At 45.8% G+C, this 22,827-nt stretch overlaps 1 protein-coding gene and 1 non-coding gene across 3 annotated transcripts in view; both read right to left on the bottom strand.

The window, feature by feature from the left end:
- The window catches only part of STXBP1 (syntaxin binding protein 1), a 71,656-nt gene that overhangs the window by 17,252 nt on the left and 31,577 nt on the right, over positions 1-22,827 (bottom strand). For both annotated transcript variants that reach the window (XM_033427155.2, XM_012532787.3), the window contains exons 2-13: positions 19,315-19,364; positions 17,559-17,640; positions 14,132-14,208; positions 13,097-13,175; positions 11,632-11,735; positions 9,796-9,944; positions 7,971-8,055; positions 6,830-6,960; positions 5,250-5,357; positions 4,095-4,155; positions 2,686-2,751; positions 1,971-2,051 (exon numbers count right to left, since the gene is read on the bottom strand). In XM_033427155.2, the coding sequence (XP_033283046.1) occupies positions 1,971-2,051; positions 2,686-2,751; positions 4,095-4,155; positions 5,250-5,357; positions 6,830-6,960; positions 7,971-8,055; positions 9,796-9,944; positions 11,632-11,735; positions 13,097-13,175; positions 14,132-14,208; positions 17,559-17,640; positions 19,315-19,364 (1,073 nt within the window). The remainder of the gene's footprint in view (positions 1-1,970; positions 2,052-2,685; positions 2,752-4,094; positions 4,156-5,249; positions 5,358-6,829; positions 6,961-7,970; positions 8,056-9,795; positions 9,945-11,631; positions 11,736-13,096; positions 13,176-14,131; positions 14,209-17,558; positions 17,641-19,314; positions 19,365-22,827) is intronic.
- On the bottom strand, positions 19,879-19,950 carry TRNAQ-UUG (transfer RNA glutamine (anticodon UUG)). The gene has a single exon. It is a non-coding gene; the product is annotated as a tRNA-Gln (tRNA).

The following is a 22,827-nucleotide window of genomic DNA, read 5'->3' as shown; positions in this document are numbered from 1 at the left end:
CATCGGTGAGAACCGAGGAAAGCCCCAGGCTTCGCTTTCCAAAACCAGAAACCACGCTGATTTGCCATCTTGTTTCAAGGCAGGCTATTCCCCCCAGGTGAGTTCCAGTGTACGTGTGCCAATTCCTCAGGGAAAGCCTCAATTCTGGTAGGTCCTCAAGAGGGACAAAGCCCTACAGAGGGATCGGGGCTTGAGGGGATGCACTTCCCACATGTGAAAAGCTTAATATTATAAGGTGCCTCCGCCTGGCTGGACTCTTTCTGCTCCACTCCCCGTGGCACGGAAGGCTGTGCCCGCTGAGTTTTAACTACTCTAGGATTTTAACCTCTGTTTTTAATCTTCCAACCACTTTCAGGGAGGGGAGGAAAAAACATGGGCTCCCTGCAAATCCCACTGAAGGAGATGAAGGGGGAGGGGGTGCTAACAGTGGGACTGAAGATAAAGAGTGAAGTAAGCACGGTCTATGGCCCCGCCCTCGCAACTCAGGCAAGAGGCGGATCCATTCTCAACAGGCCCCAGAAAGCAGCACATCAGTGTCAGCAAACCAAGAACGATCTGGTCTCGTTCTGAGACCAGCAGCTGCAACTTTCTCTGCAGCTCTTACAGAGGCTGCCGGAAGGTTGCCTTTTTTCTCTAAAGATCCCAGGAGTCCATAAGGAGCATGATCTCAAGCTCGGGCCTCTGCCCAGCCTGGGCCAGAGGAAGGTGGGGCCCCTCTCCAAGGCCCTTTCCCAGCTCAGCGCAGCCTCAACAGACATCTTCTCAGCAGGACCTGGCTCTAACACTGTCTCAAAGTCAGATTTAATGTGGCTACATAGCACAGGGAGATCAGCTCGGTGCTCTGTGACCACCTAGAGGGGTGGGAAAGGGAGGGTGGGAGGGAGGAGATATGGAGATATATGTATATGTATGGCTGATTCACTTTGTTATAAAGCAGAAATTAACACCAGTGTAAAGCAGTTATACTCCATTAACGATGTTAAAACAAATAATAAATAAAAAAATTTAATGTGACTAGTTCAATGAATACCACTGGGCACTTCTGGAAAAATGTAAACTTCCAAGGATGAATCCCAACTGCATTTGTACCGTTCGCTCTAGAGATAACCTATCTTCTAGAGAGTCAAGTTCTTTTGGAGAGGACATCTTGTGTTTGCAAACATCACCCATGAAATTGATGAATTTCAGCAGGGCTACTTCCCCGTAGGAGAGAGTCCATCAATCAGGGCTGGTCTTACAAACCTAGCTGAGCCTGTCACATCAAACCAGGAGATTTAAATCTTGGCCTCACACTGAGAACTCGAGTTCTTTTTTCTGTGAAGAGGGACCTTTGGCTGAGGCTTCGGCGTCGTGGGATGACCTCCCCTCCCTTAGAAGCTGACCCCGGTTGAGAAATGTTATCATGTGTGAGGAATGTGGTGCCAGGATTAGTGACTCAACACGACACTCCTGGAAAATGTGGCAGCTTTGTTATGTCCCTTTGCAGACGAGGAAAAGAAAGCAGAGAGAAACAAGCACGTCAAACAAACCAGTGACAGGGACAGAACTCCGATCCCAACTGTGATCAGGGAGGCTGTGGGAGAATTTCTGACCTTCGGCTGCCCTACCCACTTTCAGCCTCTAGGTCTCCAAGCTGGTGTGGCTACGGCAGAAGGGAAAGACATTCAGGATACAGCCTTCGGCCAGCCCTGTCAATGCAGGGCTCAGCGCTGTGTACCTCTCTCTTCTGCCATTCCAGGGAGCCTCTGGTAAGTCAGACATGCAAAATCCAAACGGCATGGCATTCCAGACCAATCTAGTCCCTACCATTGAGCGTGGAACTGCACTGGCTCCAGAGAGTCGAGACAACACGATCTAGCAGGCTTTCCCATTTCTATTTCCTATGATTCTGCAGGGTGTTCAAGGTCAGATGTTAAAATTCAGTGAAGCAAATAAATGGGCCTGGCAGAAAGAGAAGGAAAAGGCCCTACCTGTTCCACCCGGCAGAGTTTGTCCACGGTGCCTTGGTAATGCTTCATGCAGTCCTCAGCAAGGTGCAGGTGGGTCGAATACTAGGACAAAGCAGAGAGCGTGTGGTCAAGGGATCACTCGCTGATTTGCGCAGCACCTACCAAGCACCCGCTATGTACTGACACGGTGCTAGGCCCCAGGCGCCTCCAGCCTCATAAAGGATATGAAATGTGCGTTCAAGCAGGTTCACAGACGCTGCTGGGGAGAGAATTGTGTGTGTCGGGAAGAGGGACAGACCACCTTCTACAAGAGTCAAGAGGAAGGAGAAATCCTTTATGGGGGTGGGGTGGGGTGATGGTTTCACAGGCACCCACAAATCCTTTCATACTCCTCCCTCCAGCAGGTGGCGCTCAAACCCCCGCACCTTCGTGTGGATTTAAGTGACTCGCTTCTAAGGCGGAAGCGATGTGTGACTCCCAGATCATTGTGACTTCCTCCGAGCTCTCCCTCTCAGGCCCATGGGGTGAGGAATTGGAAGGATACAGAGAGAAAAAGATGAAGAGGAGAAAAGAAAATCATGGGAAATGACCTGTCTATCCCAACCTTTCATTGTTTTCTAATAAAAACTGAAGATGACTAAAAACCTGTGGATTTCTCTGAATCAGCAAGGGTAGAGGAGCCTTTTTGCAGCTGCTTATACTCACGATGCGAATGGATCGTTTTGGATCGTCATACCTTGCTGAGCTCTTTCTGGTACTGGGGCATTTTCTTCAGCATCTGGGACAGGTCCCGCATGGTGGTCTATGGGAAGAGGGAAGCACACGGTCTCACTCCAATGGCCCCGAGCTAAGAGGGTGGGCAAGGGGGGGGTGGGCGCAGGACAGGACAGCAGCCAGCACCGGACTCCCGAGTGCTCACTCTGTAACCCCCCCAAATGCATCTGTTAAACACAAGATCACGTGTGTTTAGATTACCACCTCTCTGGCTCAAAAAATTATTGATCCAAATACCATGACTGTGTTATAGGCGGGGAACTGACCTCTGAAATCTAGCAATTATGTTTTATTTACTGGACTAGAAAGTTACTGAGAACATAATTCTTGCCAGGAAAGAACAGTTTTTCGTCTGCATGATGCTTTTCTGCATACTCAGCTCAAGCAATCATGGAATCAATTCATATTTCATCTCCGCAGAAAGGACGTAGTTGTGCAGACAGGTAGGAAGAAGGGAGAAGGGAAGAGAAGGCTGGAATCTGCATCCTGACAGGTGGAAGGGCTCTGCTGACTTTCTAATTGGGTGACCCACCTAATCCCATTCACGTACCTAAAAGAAATGTATTGAATGACTACTACATACCAGGCACTTTTAGGTGCTGGAGATACAAGGACAAAAAAAGGATTTCTGCCTTCATGGAGCTAACACTGAGCAGAGGAGCCATTCTAAGTGAGTGGATTAGCACTCTTGGAGGGAATCATGAATGTGGGTGCAGAGCAGAGACACCTCCCTAGTCTTGGCTCAGAGAAAACGATGCCTGAGCCGAAGGAAAGGGACCTCATAAGGCAGGGCCGAGGCAAGGAGCACAGGCATGGCTTGAGCAAGGCGATGGGGGCAAGGAGGAGGGAGGCAGAGATGAGAGTCTGTGCGGCCCAATGACCTGGGCGCTGTAAGGCGTGTCCACGGTGGGGCTTGATTCTACTGGAATCAGGAAGTCGCTTAATGACCCTAAGCCAGGGAGCAACACAGTCAGAGCGGCATTTCTCCTAAGAGGAGTAAAACACCTCTGATAAACAGTCAGGAGGAGGAGAGGCCCAGGTGAACTCGGATATAAATTCTAATGCTACCACAAGCTAAAAAAGGTTTTAGCAAGTTCTTCTGACTTAAAGTGAATCATGATCCAGAACGGTAAACACTAATCTTCAGAGTAACAAGGAGAAGAAGCTCTATAAATATCAAAAGGCGGGAGGGTTCAGATCTCAATTATGAATACAAAAATAAGACAAAATGGTACAGACGAAAAGAGGACCATGACCCCTCTCAGCCCCCAACTCACTAGTCCCGTGCTGAGGAGGCATCTTCCCCACCCCTAGAGAGAAAGCAGGGATTTCTGCTTTCTCTGGAGCACGGGGGCCTGAGTACGGGTTTACCTTCTCTCCAGTATTCATTCTCTTGCTGGAAGAAAAATCCTTCAGAGAACGGGTGACTTCCCTGGAAGACAGAAGGAGGCAGCTAAGCTTCAACGCGGCACCAAGTGTCTCTATATGATGCTATAGGAGTCATGCAAGATTCCTCCTTTAGGAATATGTGGCGGCTTTTCTTGCCCATAACGCATACATCTAAAGTGATTTTCTAAGAGGAGAGACGGATACATCATTTTCCTAATACTCTAAACCAGGGGTCTCCATAGTGGAGTGTGCAAGACAATTTGAGAGCAGAAAAGAAAACGTTAGGACATCTATTTATATAATTTTACTTCATCCTTTTCAAATTTACGTTTTTTGTATATGCTATAAAATATGCATATTAGTACAATAAAGCATATATTTAATGCATGAATAAATTATATACTGGCAATGTGAATTAACATTTTTCTAAAGTTGAGTGATCCAAAAAGTTTGGAAACTACTTTTCTAAACAACAGAACTATCCCAGGCTGTAATAGTTTCTCACTCTTCCTTGTGAATTTCCTGCCGGATAGCACCAACTCAGTGTAGCAGAATGTGTCTTTCTGCAAAAGCAGGCTTGTTATCTACAGTTTAAAGGTCTTATTAAAAACTTTCCAGTGTTAGAAACATTTTGAAACACTTTCAGAGCAAGGTACTGGTTTAGCACATGTATCAGTAAATACATCAAGGCTTGCTCAGAAATTTTACGTATGACAACAGGGAGGAAGGGGACACACCAGCTATATAAACGAAAACTGAACTGTATGTAGTGGAGCCCGGATCCTTCAACAGAACAAACTGGCTTCAAGTGTTTAGTGTTTATAAAGCATCTTACTGAGAGAGCTACAAATGCTTTCTAAAAATCCTAAAAGCAACCCTAACACAGAATGGATTTTCTAACTTAATGAAGTCGGTGTAGCCTGAGCTCAGATATCAGAAGGGGTTCATCATCACTGGTTAGCACGTTGGCAACTTAGCAGAAGCAACGAATTCATGCACTGGTGAGCTCTGGTCAAGTTGCCCAGAGAACGCACACCGGCAACCGACAACTGTGATTGCCCGTGTCGGTGGGGTGAGCCCTGGAGCCTGGGGCAGGGCTGGCCGAGGCTAGGGGAAGGGCACAGGGTGGGCTCTTACTGGGACACCTCCGCGATGTGTTTGTGGCGCAGCGCTATCCAGAGGTCGTCATCCTCGTCCAGGAGCACTTCCTTCACCCTCGCTTCTCCAATGCCGCTCGTCTCATACCTGGAGAGGAGACGTCCCACAAAATTCATCCAATCCCCCTGGTTCAAAACAGGCAGATGGGGCTTCCCTGGTGGTGCAGTGGATTAAGAATCCGCCTGCCAGTGCAGGGGACATGGGTTCGAGCCCTGGTCCTGGAAGATCCCACATGCCGTGGAGCAACTAAGCTCGCGAGCCACAACTACTGAGCCTGCGCTCTAGAGCCCGCATGCCACAACTACTGAGCTCGCGAGCCACAACTACTGAAACCCGCACCCCTGGAGCCTGTGCTCCGCAACAAGAGAAGCCACTGCAGTGAGAAGCCTGCGCACCGCAACGAAGAGTAGCCCCCGCTCGCTGCAACTAGAGAAAGCCCGTGCACAGCAACAAAGACCCAACACAGCCAAAAACAAATAAATTAATTAATTAAAAAAAAAAAAAAAGTAGAACTCCTCCTTGTGGAAGGAGCAGGAGAAAAACCAAACAAACAACAAAAAATAACAGACAGATGTTCACAAGAATCTGTCTGAACATCAAGCAAGCACCCCAACCATCTGATGTGTCACTATCTGTGTCAGGTCTGCTGCATCTAAAAAGGCTAATGATTTCTTAGGCAGAAAGAGACCCAAAGGTCTAATCAAAGTCAACTGACTTGAGGTCCTGGTTTAAAACCCCCAGGGTCAGTTGATATGAGCTCCATCAGAGCCACCTGGCTCAGGTGTGAAGTCAGGTTATAGGTGGGTTCAGAGGTACTTGAAAGGGAAAGGCGAGGATCACACTTGTTCCTGGTTGGAAACGGCCTGGGACACCATCCTCAAATGTGTGGGACCTAAACAGCATTCTGCAGCTGCCTGCAACTGGCCCTCAGCAAATTTTCACATGTGAAATCATGAACATCTAAAGGAAAGCAAGAATTACAGGTACCAAAGCTGAGATTCAGTCATATTTTTAGAACCTTCATTTTGAAACAACTATCTTTACGGTTAATGTTATAAAATAAAGGACACGAGAACAATATAGCCTGTTCCCACAGAAAGAAAAATAAGTTCTTAGAGACTGAGTTTCTGATGATTGCTACCGAGAAAAATGTTGTTTATAATGAAGCAAACTGCAAATAAGATTCAGTAGGAAAATCCTGTTGATATACTTTATCATCATCATATTTCATGATCTGTAGTTAAGAAGTTTCAACTCTGAATAAGATATGCTCTGACACACACAAGTCAACATATTAACACACCCAAGCCAGCTATGAACTGAGGCGACATGAGCTGTGAAAGAAAGATCGTAAGTTCTTGTTCTCTTTGAAAGGGAGAGGAGTTTCTGGCTGGTGGTGCAGCTGGGCTTTGGGAACTCACAGAAAAGCTTGAGGGCTTATTAGCAAGACTGTATCAATGCATCGGATTTTCCTAGGATTAACGACATCCTTTTTCTTAAATTAGAGGTGTGTTTGGTTCATTTGAAAAGCTGCAGTCACACCAGGTGTGTGTACTTACTTGTATACATCATTTTCAATCGGCAGCAGGTCGTAACTCATAGCCTGAAAAGTCAATTCATGAAGGACGGGGGAACTGGGGTCGAAACCACGGTCCAGGATCAGGAGCTGGGAGCGTGCCTTGTCTGGGCCCTGAAGGAAGGACACAGGGAATGGTTTCATGAGCCGCCCCATACAACTCCCGCTTCTCCGACTAGCACAGCTAACCCTCCTGTGAAAAGTGGCAGCAGGATGTAAACTCTGACTCAAACAGCACTAAGTCCATTTACTGCTGGACAAGGACACCAGCACACACCATGTGAGAATCCAATGTGTATATTTTATAATGAGGGCCCTTTGATGCAGATCCAAAACTGTGGCTGGGGTCTAAAGTGAGCTTATGAAGGGGAGCACCACCTACGTTCAGCTATAAAAAGGGTGACCCATCATCCAGCCGGCCTGGGCCTGAGGGGGTCCCCAGAACCTGGGGCTGTCAGTGGTTTTTTTTTGCGGTATGCGGGCCTCTCACTGTTGTGGCCTCTCCCGTTGCGGAGCACAGGCTCTGGACGCGCAGGCTCAGCGGCCATGGCTCACGGGCCCAGCCGCTCCGCGGCATGTGGGATCTTCCCGGACCGGGGCACGAACCCGTGTTCCCTGCATCGGCAGGCGGACTCTCAACTAGTGTGCCACCAGGGAAGCCCAGGGCTGTCAGTTTTTAAATCAAGATAGTGATGGGATAGTTCTGTGTCTTGATCGCAGTGGTGGTTAACATGTATCTACACATGTGATAAAATTGCACGGAACTGCGCATATGCGCGTGCACACACACACCCGAGCACGTGTACTAACTAGTGAAATCTGAATAAGGTCTGGAGGTTGTAGCAATGTCAATTTTCTGGTTTTGATACTGTTCCACTGAGGGGGTCCCAGGAGGCAGGGCTGTAGGTGCTAACACTGGGAAAGTCCCAGCAAAGAGAAACAAGGTGGTAGCTCAGCTACACTGAACAGAATCTGTATTGCCTGCCCAAGGGCTGGAGCTCACTGCGCAGGAACAAGGGCGCTCACACACACTCTGTGAGCAAAGGAAGCCAGCTGTGCCCAGGCTGCCACACGGACACTGTGGTCGCTTGGTGAGAGAAGCACGTGGGCCAAGTAAGGCTTACCTCCCCCATGGTCGGGTCATCGGCTTTGTACGCGTCGAGCTTGTCCTGGATTAGCTGAGCCAGCAAAGCATTGTCCTTGTATTCCCTGACAAAGGAGGAGGGACAGAGGGTGAACGGCCCTGCCCCAATGGATGACACTGTCTGCCCTCAGGGAGGAAGGCAGGACAGAGCAGGAGGGTCAAGGGAGACACAAGCTTCACCTGTACTGTTCTTTTACAATGAGAGTATGTATACTCACTTTAGACGTATAATTTAAAGGGACAAATAAAATACTTAGCTCGGTGCCTGGAACATAAATGATTTTCTAGTTCCCTTTAAAAAAACCAAACTATCCAAATGGAAACAGAGGTGATATTTCCAAGCAGCTCCAGACGAACCACCGCACTTCGGCAGAGGGTCTGAACCAGCCATCCTTTTCCCATGATCAGGCTGTCTGAGTCTGACCCACCTGACTCTCACTTCCCTTAATTCAAATTCCCTTGGACCCTGTTTTGTTTTGTTGGAAGTGACGTTTCTGCCAGCAGAGCCGGACAGATACAAGTGGGAGCCTGTGGACCTCCCGCCTTGTCTGAGCTGGACAGCGCTTCCTGGGCTCCTCCTGGCGATGTTTATCCTGTGGCTGCTGCCTGCCCCCTGGCCACGCTCAGCGCAAAAGCAGCTCTGCTCCCAGCCCTATCCCTCCAACGAGTGAACCCCAAGACCCCATTTCTTAGCTTCCACCAGGCTTCTGTCGGTGAGGACCCTAACGGAGGGGGGCGTCGTCCCATGAGCGCACATCCCAGCGGACAATGCGGTGAGGAGCATCCTTGCACCTCCTGCTCAGACCCTCCATTCCTCCTGCTGTGCCCCCCGCCCTTCTGGCTTCTCCCTGTGGGACTGTGACTCCCACTCATGCTCCCAGCTTGACGCTTCCACACCACTGCGTTCACTCCCTGTGCAAATCCCCCAGAGGCTACCCAGTGATAACCACTGAAGGCCATGATCCCGAACTTGGCATCCAAGGCCTCCAGAGGTGGCTTCACCTGGCCCCACTGCCCACACATACACCGTGCTAGACGACCAACCCTCCCCAAACTTGCCCTTTGTTGTCCAACGTCATGCTTCTGCTCATCCCAACTGTCCACACAAAATGCCCCCTGCCCCTCATTGATCTACTGAAATCCAAACCCGTCCTCCGGGACTGAGCTCAGATGCCACCTCTGCTCTGAAGCTGTGCTCGTTCCTCTCAGCTCAAAGGGCCCTCTCCCTGCTCTGGATGCCCAAGCCTACGGCCTGCACTGTCCTAAGGCACTGGTCTCACAGGCCTACATGGTAGGTGTGCGCATCCTACCTGCCCTCCCAGATCAGGGGTTTCTAAGGGCAGGGGCTGTGTCTTCAGGTTAAGTCCGCCTGCCTAGCACTTAGCACACAGCAGGTAAGTGATAAGTGAATGACCTTATCAAATCTGAGAAATGTGTCCTTTGGAGAATTATTCTCCTTGTATTTTATCTTACTCTGAAACATCTTTGGCAAGGTGGGTATTTGATTTTTAAGGTTAGGAAGAGATGAAAAATTGTAGGAAACCTGGATTGTAGTTACAGGGGGTTCACATTTAGTTATTCACTAACTGAATATATGTATTTCATGCCCTTTTCTGTATGTATTGGTATATTCCACAATAAAATTTAGAAAAGAGCAAAAACACTGGAAAATAATTATAAATGGAGACGCTCAAATCTTGACCCTCTGGAGACAACTGCCAGACGAATGGCAAGGCCAGAGGAAGTTCCCTGCTTGGGGACACGCGGGGGGGGGCCACCGAGGGCAGACTGGGGCGCAGGCTTACCCCCGATACCGCACGGCCGGGTACTCCTTCAGGGTGGCGCACAGAGTCGCGATCTGCTCCGCCAGGCGCTCCAGGATCGGATTCTTCATCTGAGCCTTGTGGGGACTGTAGAAGCTTTGGAAAGAGTCAGCAGAGTCCAAGGAATACACCTGAGACGGGGAAGAAATACATATATTTCCAGAACGGTGGACTGTCATATTCATACAGAATGGTGAACCGTCAGAGTTTTTTCCAAGCTGGTAGTGAGGCTGGGTGTCTCAGGTTTTCATTTCTTCTACAAACACGGCTTGGGTGTCTCACTTGGGACTGTTAGTGACCAAACCATTACTGCCCTCAAGGAGCGTGCAATCTTGCAGGAAGAGGCAGACAACAAACATAATGAAAAGTAAATTTTATGGTATTTGAGAAATGGGTACATGTATGAGAACATAAGAAGCAGGGAGAGAATGCCCACAGGATGGACAGGGGGGACACGAGGCCTCCTTGAGGAGGGGCTGCTTGAGCCAGGGCTTGAAGGAGGTGCAGGGTTTCTCCCCAGCAGGCGGCTCCCTGAGGGACCGGCTGGTGCCAAGGCCCTGAGGCAGGCGTGTGCCTGTGTCTGATGACCAGTGAGGAGCCCAGGAGGAGAGCAGGGGAGGAGGTCCTGGCACACCACACGGGCCGTTCATTATAAGTTTGAATAAATAAGGGACAGGCTAGAAATTGTACTGTGACTGTAGCAAATAAAGGAGCTCTGTATGGATTTAGTAATTTCCTATCCTCATAGTATGTTCTAAGCATTGTTTTTCTTCTTCTTTTTTTTGGAGGGTCCTAGAAGACTAAACTTCCCTCTTAAACTATGAGGCTACCAGCTATCAGTATTCACTCAGAATCTCTATGAGGTAAACTACCCTGATCTGGAAAACCTGAGGTTTTAAAAAAAGGTTATTACGTTTCAAAAATATATGAGAAATATAGTATGGTTGAATATGCTAAAGTTGGATTTTGTTCAATCCAGGTGGTGACAGGGCTCACACAGAGGAAAAGAATTCCTGCCCTCAAGCTGAGATTAAGCTTTAGGCCAAGTGAGAGGGCAAAGAGACTGTCTTTTTAAAATATTCACACTCTATTTTTTCCATCTCTTCTTACCCAAGAATCGGTCACTCTCTGGCATCTAGAAGCTGATCTATAAAGACCCAAAATGCCACAATCACCTCTTACCTCTACAAAATGCACAGAAGTTGTGTTATTTTTTGTTTCTTTGCAAGGAGGAGGCATTTTAACAAATTTTAAAATACTAAGGTATAAATTTTATATGTTCTCTCATGATCAGCTTCACCTTTACTGGTTTAACGACTTTGTTTTTTTCCAAGAGGAGAGGTTTTGGCACTTGAAGCGTTAACAGCTCATGACGAAGGCTACCATCTGTTCCTTCGGCACATGACAAGCTGAGGTTATCTCTACATTAAAAACAGTTCTCCTTTGCAGCAAACGGGTGTTGTCTGATCCCTGCCCCTCCCCTCCTCCCAAGCTCTTTCTGGATTGGCTACTTTTTGCTTAGTCAAGGAGTCAGCCAATAGGAGTGAACAATGTGAGTGAGGATGAAATGAACACTAAGAAGGGCAGGATGGCTGCAGAAAGTCAGAAATAACTGGAGACTAACACGAGGGCATCTTGGGCAGACCCCTAAGGACTACTGTTGCCATTACATAAACGTCCGCTCACAACGCGCCATTCGGCAATCCCCTCCCCCACTCTCTTTATTGCACCCCTGCCCCACCCTCTCGCACGTGGCCAGAGTTCCTGCGAGAAGAGCCAGGATGTGGATTTTCTAGGCCCTCCCCCACGCAGCCTCACCTGGGATTCATATGGGAGAAATGCAATGTTGATTTCCGTCAGCGTTCTGATGACTTTGGCTGCTCGGGATTTTACCAGTTCGTTAAACAGGGCGTCTGGACACGCTGCCAGAATGACAAGGACAGTAGGTTGTTTTCCTGCCCATTTGCTGGTTCATTTCAACATTCGCACGTGTCCAGGGAATTCTTTATTTTAGTAGGATTTAAAAAAGGTAAACAGAAAGTTCATCCTACCCGACAACCTATTACCTCTAGGGTATAAAAGGAATAAAAGGAATACAAAACCACCTACAAGGCCCTCAACGTATAACAAAGAAACAAATGGCAATAAAGACTGAGATATTGAGAGCTAATAAAAACTATTTTCTGACATTAAGAAGAAGAAGAAAAAGAACCAAGAGAGATCAAAAAGGGATCAGGAGGGCTTCCCTGGTGGCGCAGTGGTTGAGAGTCCGCTTGCCGATGCAGGGGACATGGGTTCATGCCCCGGTCCGGGAAGATCCCACATGCCACGGAGCGGCTGGGCCCGTGAGCCATGGCCGCTGAGCCTGTGCTCCACAACGGGAGAGGCCACAGCAGTGAGAGGCCTGCGTACCGCAAAAAAAAAAAAAAAAAAAAAAAAAAAAAAAAGGGATCAGGAAAAGGCCTATAACATAAACAAACACCACACATCTGAGATACTTATGAAAAATAAAATAAGTAAAGAAAAATAAAATTGTTGGGAAATGCGGTGCAGACATTTCCCCAGGGCCTCTAAGGAACTCGGCTGCACAGGAGTCCCACTTGGTGGGGGGGGAACCACGATGTCTCATGACTCTTCCGGACCAAACAAATAGTTTCAGGTCCCCAGAAATGTGTCATTGGTTTATTATTACTAATGCCATCTACCTGCTTTCTTTGCCACCCGTCTTCAAAGAGTATAAAATTATTCTTTGCAAGAACCTTCCCCCAACTGCTCAGTGGTGAGTTTTGTGGGGTTTTCCCCAGAGAGAACACAGGGTGAACTGTTATTATTGTGCACTCTGCACTAGGTTCCATGCACAAAACCTCCACAAAGCAAGAAAACAGATTCTAGGACAATGATACACTGCTACCTGATACAAATACCACCAGATCAGAGTGTCTTTGTAGTTGAAAGGTAGATGGAAACACACTGACGTTTATAGTGATATCTGGAAGTCTATACAATGAAACACCAAGGCTGGCATCGGAAAATTCTTCTCAGCATTGAACATGCTAGACCTTAGAAGAGGAGCTATTTTTTTAATCAGGAAGGGACTGCATGACATAGTAGGTTTGTATTTGTGGGCATTTATTTTTATCTCTTATGCAATTTGTCTTCTGAAGAGAAAAAAAAGATCAGGACAAAAGTGGGAACAACCCATTTCTTCCCTGTTGGCCTGGCTTGGTTGGGGTAAGTCTGGCTGTGCAGGAAGGCCAGGGCAGCAGCTGACAGCTGTACTCACAGTCAGTGAAGAAGACGTGCGCAGCCCGGTACTTGGCAGTTGGTGGGTCCTTAAAGTCACTGATGAGAGAGTGGACAGACTGTGGAAAGGGAAAAAAAGGGAACTGAATCTAATTCTAGAAGCAAATGAACCTACATCTGAACGGAGTCAAATCCATGCTGGCTTCAAGCTACATGCACAAAATAGCAAGGGATTTCTGATGTATAATTCTAACTTATGTTCGGCCATAACTGAGTTCTGAGGATTTAAGATTAGGATTGTTTCAGAGTTTAGATGAACAAAAGCCTCCCTAGCTCATTCCAAAATGACAGCGTCCATTCTTTGGACCCTCCATAACTTGGGTTCCTAAGAAGAGACCCACAAAAGAGGTCAGAAACCTACCAGGAGATTCATTGCGATGAAGTTCTAGCAACTTAGTTGCATCTGCAGAAACTCATACATAAGCCAGTTTTCAAAAATGAAAAGAAAACATGAAAACTGGGGGGAATTTACATAGATTAAGACATCTAAGACAGAAGCAAGAAGGTGGGCCTTGCTTGGATACTGATTTGAACCAACCCCCCAAAATGATAAGACAGGTAAATTTGAACCCTAACTGGATATTGATGAAATAAATCTGGGAATTCCTTGGTGGTCCAGTGGTAAGGACTCCGAGCTTCCACTGCAGGGGACCCAGGTTCAAACCCTGGTCAGGGGAACTAAGATCCTGCAAGCCGCGTGGCGAGGCCAAAAAAAAAAATCTGAAAGCATAAAATACCCAAGTTCTGGAGGCCGATCACTAGATAAAGTGATCTCCTACCTAGAAAGCTAACACGAGGGGAAATCGAGATTGGTCCAGCCTGGCTTTTGGCAGAAAGCTTAAGGAATGTACTCTTCACTCCTCACCGCACCCCACCTTCCCCGTTGGTGGATTGCATGCTTAAACAGAGCAGTGTGTTAAATGCGTGCTTAACCCAGAACCATCAGACATGGTGCCACCTAGACACCAAGCCAGCACGTGTAACCTCAGCCAAAGCTCTTCTGGGCAGGGTTTACCTTCTCAGAGGGAGTGATGAGATACACAGCTTCCAGGCTGGGGAGCGGCTCTCGGCGCTTGTTGATGTCTTCCACAACTAGACAACAAAACAGCGGCCCATGGTAAATAAGAAAACAGAACTGGTGATCATAAAACTAGAAGCCATAGAGAGAGGCCACCTTCAGACTGGTGCAATAAAAATCTACAGTGGGGGGTGGAAAGACTCAACGCCCCTTCCCCAGAGTTACCACGTTCCTCTGTCTCACGAGGCTCAGGTGGTAGAAAACCTGAAACCTTATCACACTAAATACTTCCTATTTCCCATTTCAGTTTAAGTAAATTCCTTGATCTAGTCTTTTGCCTCTTCCTTCAGTTTTTTCTCATCTGTCCTAGATAATCCCAATTCCTTTAGAATTTCCATGTTGGCTTGTTTTTCAACAGTTAGATCGTTTTATCATTTTCCTTTGTATATCAAATGAAGACATTCCAAACATACCTTCTGTATAATACTGTTCCTTTCAATAGTTCAAAGACTAAACATCAAATTTTGTTAAAGCAAACCATGGGTGTTTGGTTTGCTGGTTTCTTTTACAGTATGTCAGCTACTTCATCTGCTGGGGAAAGAAGACCTAAGTCATCATCTCACTAGTCACCTGATAAAGCTACACTGTCCTCTGGTACAGAGCGAGCAGGAAATCGTACAGTGCTATTCTTCCTACGCAGGTGATGTAAGCAAATAAAAGCATCCCTTTAGAAGTATCCCTTGTAACATTTACAAAGACTTTTCACCCCAAACAATGTTCAAACTAATACCAAAATCTCTCAACCATCTACTTTATCAGGGGTTGTAGATTTTTGAATTTCATAGGCCAATAATACTTCCCCCCCACAAATATTTGGGGGTGGTTAACACAGGCTTGCTGACTTTTAAATTTTGCCAAGTAAGGACATTTAAAAAAAACTTCTGGGATAGGGAAGAGTCTGTGGGCAGGAGGAGAGAGCTGAACCCTCATCTACCACAGAAAGTCAACAGATAATGTCTAACATGATGAATCAAGCGATACTCCTGTAAGCACTTATTTAGAAATATCAAAAAGATAACCAGAAGAAAGAGCAGGGTGGCTGCCTCTGGGGTGATGGATCCCAGGGGATGGGGGAGGAAGAAGGAGGGCAGGACGGTGCTGCTTCTTTGTTAGAAGCTCATTAGCTACATTTGGCTTTTTACCTATATTTGCATTTTTTGCCTTGATAGAGGAAAAAAAAAAGTTTTAAAAATTCAGTGAGGAAAATAACTTTGTAAGCTCGAAACAGGGGCAAGTCTGGTCTTGGATCACTGAATGACGTAAAGTCACACCAAAAATTACGTACTCCTATTTACAGGACTATGTTTTTGGTGATAGATAAACTAGATTTGGAAATATGCTTTTATTTTTTTATCTTAAAAAAATTTTTTTTGGCGGAAATGTGTTTTAAAAAATGATGAAATCACCAACCTTTAAATTACATTCATCTAGCTTAATGAAAACCTCAACCCTCCTTGCTCTTCCTCCCGTAATTGTGGTATGGCAGTAATTTTGACAAAGACCAGCAGTAGTCTGTGGGCCACATACCATATAAAAGTTCTCTCCAGGGGGAAAAACTGGGAGCTGCACTGCAACAGGTATGTTCCACCCAAAGTTTTTTAGGAGGAAAAACAAAGGTTAACTTCCTTGTTTGAAATAATACCTCAAAATAGACTGCTTTTCCATCAATGCTGTTTCACAGATTAAAATATATGATCTCCCCTGAAAGGGGCTCCTAAGTAAGATTTGAGCTGCACACAAATGTGAAAAAGAGCTGGGGACAGCAGCCAGGAGGTCTGTGTCCTAGTCTCACGTGTGACACTGGCCAGTGACCTTGAGCAGGTGATTTAACTTATTTCAAAAACCTATTACCGTGAAATTCTAAAGCACATTGCAAAGAATGAATTAAACATAAATATACAAATAATTACAAAGCAAATGCTGCACAAGCACCACCCCAGTCAGGCCACAGAACCCATCAGCACTGCCCTCCTTCACCCTCCCTCATCACAATTTCCTCCCTTCCCCCCAAAGAGAACCACCGTGGTGACATGAATGGTGATCACTTCTCTTTGTGGTTAAGACTCACTTGTCCCTGCATTTCAAAGCAGTAGAGCTTAGCTCTGCCTGTTTTTGAACATTATGTAAATTAACGCACATTGTTAAGGATGTACCTTGCTTCTTTTGCTCAACATTGTTTATCAGATTCGTTTGCATTTTGGAATGAGCCAGTAGTCAGAGTTCGTTCCTCTTCTTTGCTATGTATCAGCAGTACTCTGCTGTGTGACTATTCCATAACTTATTTTACCATTCTACTCCCGGTGGACATTTTGGGTGCTCCCACTTTGGGGCTACTATGAGTGATGCTCTGTGAGCATCCCGGGCGCACACACCTGGGTTTTCTAGGACACACATCTAACTGCAGATGTGCTGGCTCATAGGATCTGCATGCCTCAACTCTCCTAGACTCTGCCGAGTGTTTTTCAAAGTAGCTGTACCAACGGACATGTGTCAGGTCGGAGTTCCCATTTTTCTATATCCTGTCACTTGGCATTATCATATTTTATTTTATTTTATTATTTTTTACATCTCTATTGGAGTATAATTGCTTTACAATGGTGTGTTAGTTTCTGCTTTACAACAAGTGAATCAGCTATACATATACATACGGTCCCATATCTCTTCCCTCTTGCGTCTCCCTCCCTCCCACCCTCCCTAGGCATTATCATATTTTAAATACTCCAATCTGAGTACACAGCAGTATCTCACTCTGGTTTTAATTGCATTCCCCTGACCACTACTGAGGGGGCCAACTTTTCACGTATTTATTGGCCATTTGGATTTCTTCCTTTGTTAAGTGCCTGTTTAATTCTTTTGTCCATTCTTTTCTATTGGGTGGCCTGCCTTTTTTTTTTCTTGATTGAGCCTTCCTTTGGCATCCTTTCACAGATACTTAACGGGCATCTAACACTGGATTGGGTGTGGGGGATTCAAGGAAGAACAAGAAAGCCTGGGGTCTCCCTCAGGAACTTATTGTCCTACCACCCAGGTTGTTGGAAGATCTAAAGTCAAGCAAGATAGGGACTTCCCTGGTGGCCCGTGGTTAAGAATCCACCTTCCAATGCAGGGGACATGGGTTCGATCCCTGGTCAGGGAACTAAGATCCCACATGCCGTGGGGCAACTAAGCCTGCACACCACAGGAAGAACCCACATGCCACAACAAAGACCCGACGCCTCCAAAAAAAAAAAAAAAAAGAATGTGGTTTCATGAATAAAAATTATTAAAAAAATAACGTCAAGCAAGATAATAACAGATAGGGAGGAGAAAGAACACCCTAAGAGAAGGCTGAGTGTCATGGGAGGGCAGAGGGAAGGCCGCTCACTTGTTATCCCCTCGGTCATGATGTCTGTCATCTTACAGCAGGAGGAAAGCATCCTCATGCTCAGCTGATCCACCACCAGCACCTGGAAACAAAGGGAACAGTTTACAGCCTGACGGGCACCTGCTATGATTATCTCCTCCGCTGACCCAGTCAGACTTCAGAAGGAGCCTAGAAACGCAAAACTCTGAGTTATCAACGCTCCCTACGGGCCAGAAGTTTGCCGAGAGACATGCTAGCTTTTATTTCCCCACCAAACCTAAGCTTCTAGGAGAGTTTGCTCTCACTGATGTGACTTAATATTTTAAAGTTAAAAAAATTAAAGTTTTTTCCATGACAAAGAAAATACTCATAAAAATGCAAAAAAAAAGAAAGAAAAAAGAAAAAAATTCATCTACAGCATTCACACTCGGGGAAATCCATGTCAGAGGGTATTTTTTCAGGGCGTAAACTTTTTCTTAATGGGAGAATGAACACTAGTGCCACATTTATGGGGTGGAAGGAGAGGACTTCGTTGCAGACATCATCGGGATGGACCAGCACACGTGTCATCCTGGGAGCAAACTCTGTCTCAGTTCAGGTGGGAAGAATAAGAACGTGCCGTCCTGGTCTAAAAGCTTCATACCTGCAATTCTTCAGCCAACCTTTCCTTTCTCCATTCGGCCCACAGTGGAGAGACGGAGCTAAAACAAAGCTATTTCTCCTATCCTTCTTCAAAGATAGAAACCCAGGCAACAGGTGCTGGAAAAATGTGGGCCCGAAAGCATCTTGCTGTAGCACGAGGGCCAATCAGTTTTCATTTTATGAGGCAGCTTCCTCAAGGTTAGTTTAAAATTCACATGTCCGCAAGTCCATTACTGATGGGAAGGGTAAGAGAGAAAGGCAGGCATAAAGAGTTCCCACCAGCTGGCCTCCCACTCTGGGTATGAGGATGGATGCTCCGGCTAAAACGTAATCTCATGAGGTCAGGATGACACTTCAAAAGCCTCCTGGTACCAATCAGCTCTGCTGCTCCCAGGCCTGGTGAACTTTACTACAGGAAAACTCGGGAGCAAGAATGGTTGGCATAAGCCCTTCAACAACACACGGGGAAGTTCAAGTAAGACGGTGCGCTCTCCTGGTCACTGTAATGCCCGGTCCCAGACAACCAGATGGTCCTTCAAACAAAGACTTCCTGGATGGAGGACAGCACGTTTCCGACTTGCATCACCCACTGCCGGAACCGAGGCCATAATCAATTAGATTGACTTAAATACTTGTTTCAGGAACATGACAGTTTCCAGCATTGCTCTCAATGTTAAATGAATAAACAAACTTAGTTGTTTTGTCTTATGTAGCTACAGGCAGACAGGATAGGCCAGATGAGGGCTTTTCAGACTGCTGTGTGGGCTCCATGGACATGCTTTAGGGCCACCAGAGGGGCAAGAAGGGTCCCCTCTCGTCTCCCATAGCAAGCAGAATAATTCTACCTTCTGCTTTATTCAGGTAAGATCTTGTTTGAATAAAAGAGTTCCACTTCTAGAATGCCTCACCAGGTGATCTTAAAGATAAGCTTTATGACCAAGAGATTTCCTAACCAGGATCGTATAAAATGGGAGGCACAGCAGATTACCTTTCTCTAGTCCAGAAGCTTTTGGTATCCTCTGGACACAGCAAAGGTCCTCATTCCCCGCCTACATGCCTCTCCCCAACTCTACTCCATTCTTGTTTTTCCCCATGAACTCACCTTTAAGGTCATTAATTGTGCTTTTCTACTTACCTTCCACTCTCCCTTCTTCTTTACCTTCTTTATCACATCATGCATGATCTCTAAAAAAGGAGAGAAAAAGGAAGGAAAGACAGAAGGAGGAAGGGAAGGGGAGAGGGAGGAAAAGAGAGAGGGAAGGAGGGGGGAGGTGGAAGAAAAAATCTAATGTAATTTCAAGGACTTCCAACCCCTGCCTATTAGACGAGGTCATTTTCCCTCCATAGGCTTTGTTCTCCTGAGTCATGCAATTCAACCAATCTGTCTACTGAGCCATAATCAATCCACCATAAAGACAGTTCTCTTCCTGCTTCCTTAATTCAGTTGTTCTCAAACTTTGTAGTCTCAGGACTCCTTTATACTCTTAAATATTGGGGACCCCAAAGAGTGTTTGTGTATGTGGGCAAATATCTACTGACATTTCCTGTATTAGAAGTTAAACTGAGAAATTTTTAAAATATGTGTTAATTCAATTACAATAATAATAAACCCATTCTATGATAACATAGTTGCACTTCATTAAAATGCTATTTATATTTTTGTTTTTTTGGCTGCGTTGTGCAACTTTTGGGATCTCAGCTCCCTGACCAGGTATTGAACCTGGGCCATGGCAGTCAAAGTGCTGAGTCCTAACCACTGGACCACCAGGGAATTCCCAAAATGCTATTTATATTTTCCATAATAAAACAATTTTAGTGAGACTACTGGCATTGTTTTACATCTTTGCAACTCTCAATGTCTGGCTTCGTAGAAGACAGCTGGGTTCTGCTTCTTAAATAACCTGCTGTGAATCATACAGCATCTGGAAAACTCCAGTGTACGTTTGTGAGAGAATAAGAGTGAGAAGGTAGATAACATCTTAGTCTTATTATGAAGATAGTTTTGACCTCGAATTCCCAAAAGGGTCTGGGGTTTGAGAACCACTGACTTAAGATAAGTGCATAAAATGCTATGACAATACCCCAGGGCACATGAGCCCCCGTCAAGCTCCAAAAACAGACGTGAAGAGCAGTTGTGATATCTTCCCAACCCTGAGCACATCTGTGGGATGCTCTCACCCAAAACCAACACTTTAGCAAGCCACAGTTTCTATAATGTCACACCACACACAAGTCTACCCGGTCATGGAGGATTCACAGGAAACAGCGCTCTGCTACTCTTTCTAAACCCAGATCAGCCACAGGCCTGGAAGGACTCAAGGCTAAGAGCTGTCACTAGCAAGTGTGCTTCAACCATTTTAGGTCACCCTCCAGAGCACGATGGTTCCTGACTCTACTTTTGACTATCTGCAATAATCTGATGTGTCATCAAAGTGTTCTAAAATTTTTAAGAGCTTCTTACCTGATTATAAAAAAATACACACTTATTGCAGTAAGCTTGGAAAACACAGAAAAGTACAAAGAAGAAAATACCATGTATTACTTGTATACTTGAAAAAAATCAAAAAGAAAAATAACTTGTAATCCTGCCAACCCCAAATGCATAATTAACATTTTAGTTTATTTCCTACTCGCTTTTCCCATGAACTTTTACATAGCTAAGATCACGTGGTATATATAATTTCATATTATGCTTTTTTTCAGTAAGAAAACTCATTTCTCCATGTTAATAAAAATGCTTCCTAGGATCTTAAATGCCTGCATAATAGTCCCTGGTTTAGTCAACAATTTTCCCAATAGCCATTTAGATTATTTCCCATGTTTCAGTGTGGTGAAAAACTGGGAACAAATATATCAAATAATAAGGCAGTGGTTACGTCAATTAGGTTACATTTGTGCAATGGATACTACGTACCCATTAGAAATAATGATGTGGAAAATACCCACTCATTCACTCAATACCACTGTTTGCCAGTCGCTGGACCCAGCACCAGGGATGAACAACAGCAGACATGGCACTGCTCCTTCGGAGCTTACACTCTAGTGATGGAAGCAGACAAAACAAAAGGGCAATCATGGCTTCTCACAAATGCTCTAAGGTAAATAAATAAGGGCCGTGGTAGAAAGGAAAAAACCCAGTGTGGAGAGCTACCTTTAAGAGGGGATCAGGAAAAAAAAGACGAAAAAACCCCCCAAAACAAACAAAAAAACAGGAGAAAAAAAAAAAAGGGACTTCCCTAGCAGTCCAGTGGTTAGGACTCCAGGCTTCCACTGCAGGGGGCGCAGGTTCGATCCCTGGTTGGGGAACTAAGATCCCACATGTGGTGGGCAAAAAAAAAAAAGGGAGGCACAAAGGCTCGAGGTGGAAAAAGGAAAAAGAGCTTGACAGCTTCTTGGAACTGAAGGTGGTAGAAGCTGAGGCTGGAGGCCAGATCACAGGGGACCTTGACGGGAGTATGATTTTATCTGAAGGGCACCAGAAAGCCACCGAGGGTAGGGACGTCATCTGATGTGCAGTAGAGATGAGATTGGAGGGGGGCAAGAACTGAAGCAGGAGTACAGTCAGGACGCTTCTCAAGGGTCCATCCACGGCTGGTGGCAGTGGACATGGCGAGAAGAGGGTGAATTTGATACCTATTTGGACGTATAGCCAACAGGGCTAGCAGCTGAATTGGGTGTGGGGGGAAAGTAAAGAAAGGAAACAGGTAACCCCTAGCTTTTTGGCTTAAACAAAGAAATTGATGTAGAGACACAAAAGATTTAGAGGGAGGAAAGAACTGATCTGTAGGAGAATACAGAACATCCTTTTTTGATTAAAGATTGAGATGGCTAAGAGACATCCGAGGGGAGATACAGGGAGGGTAGCTGGAGCTTGAAAGACTGACTTTTAGCTACAGTTTAAAATCTGGGCATTATTACCACATAGAGGTAAGTTTGGAGAAAACCCCAAATGCTTGTAGGACCAGTAAGATGGTTTGGAAACATGGTCTTTATTGACAAGCATTCTTGTGAAACAATAAGGATGAAGCCAGTCTAAAATGGGTGATGAGGAAGACAGACTATCTAGACAACTTTTTCAAGAGGTTTTCCTATAAGGTAGCAGAGAAAAGTATGAAAGCTAGGCAGGGTAGACAGAGAATGTGAAATCAAGGAAGGGTTTTTCTTTTTTTTTTGAAATGAAAGCTTTCCTTCAGTTATTTTTACTTAATACTAATTCTTTTTTTTAAATTATTTTTTATTTATTTATTTTTGGCTGTGTTGGGTCTTTGTTACTGCGCGCAGGCTTTCTCTAGTTGTGGCGAGCGGGGGCTACTCTTCGTTGCGGTGTGTGGGCTTCTCATTGCGGTGGCTTCTCTTGTTGCAGAGCACAGGCTCTAGGCGCGCAGGTTTCAGTAGTTGTGGCTCGCGGGCTCCAGAGCGCAGGCTCAGTAGTTGTGGTGCACGGGCTTAGTTGCTACAAGGCATGTGGGATCTTCCCAGACCAGGGCTCGAACCCGTGTCCCTTGCATTGGCAGATTCTTAACCACTGTGCCACCAGGGAAGTCCTTTGTTTTTTTTAAGATGTGAGAAATTAGACTTTTTTTTTTTGGCCACACTGTGTGGCTTGTGGGATCTTTGTTCCCCAACCAGGGATACAACCCAGGGCCCT

This window comes from Orcinus orca, chromosome 6 (genome assembly GCF_937001465.1).
Source record: "Orcinus orca chromosome 6, mOrcOrc1.1, whole genome shotgun sequence".
NCBI classification, from domain to species: Eukaryota; Metazoa; Chordata; class Mammalia; order Artiodactyla; family Delphinidae; genus Orcinus; species Orcinus orca.
This window is presented reverse-complemented; position numbering and strand designations above follow the sequence as displayed.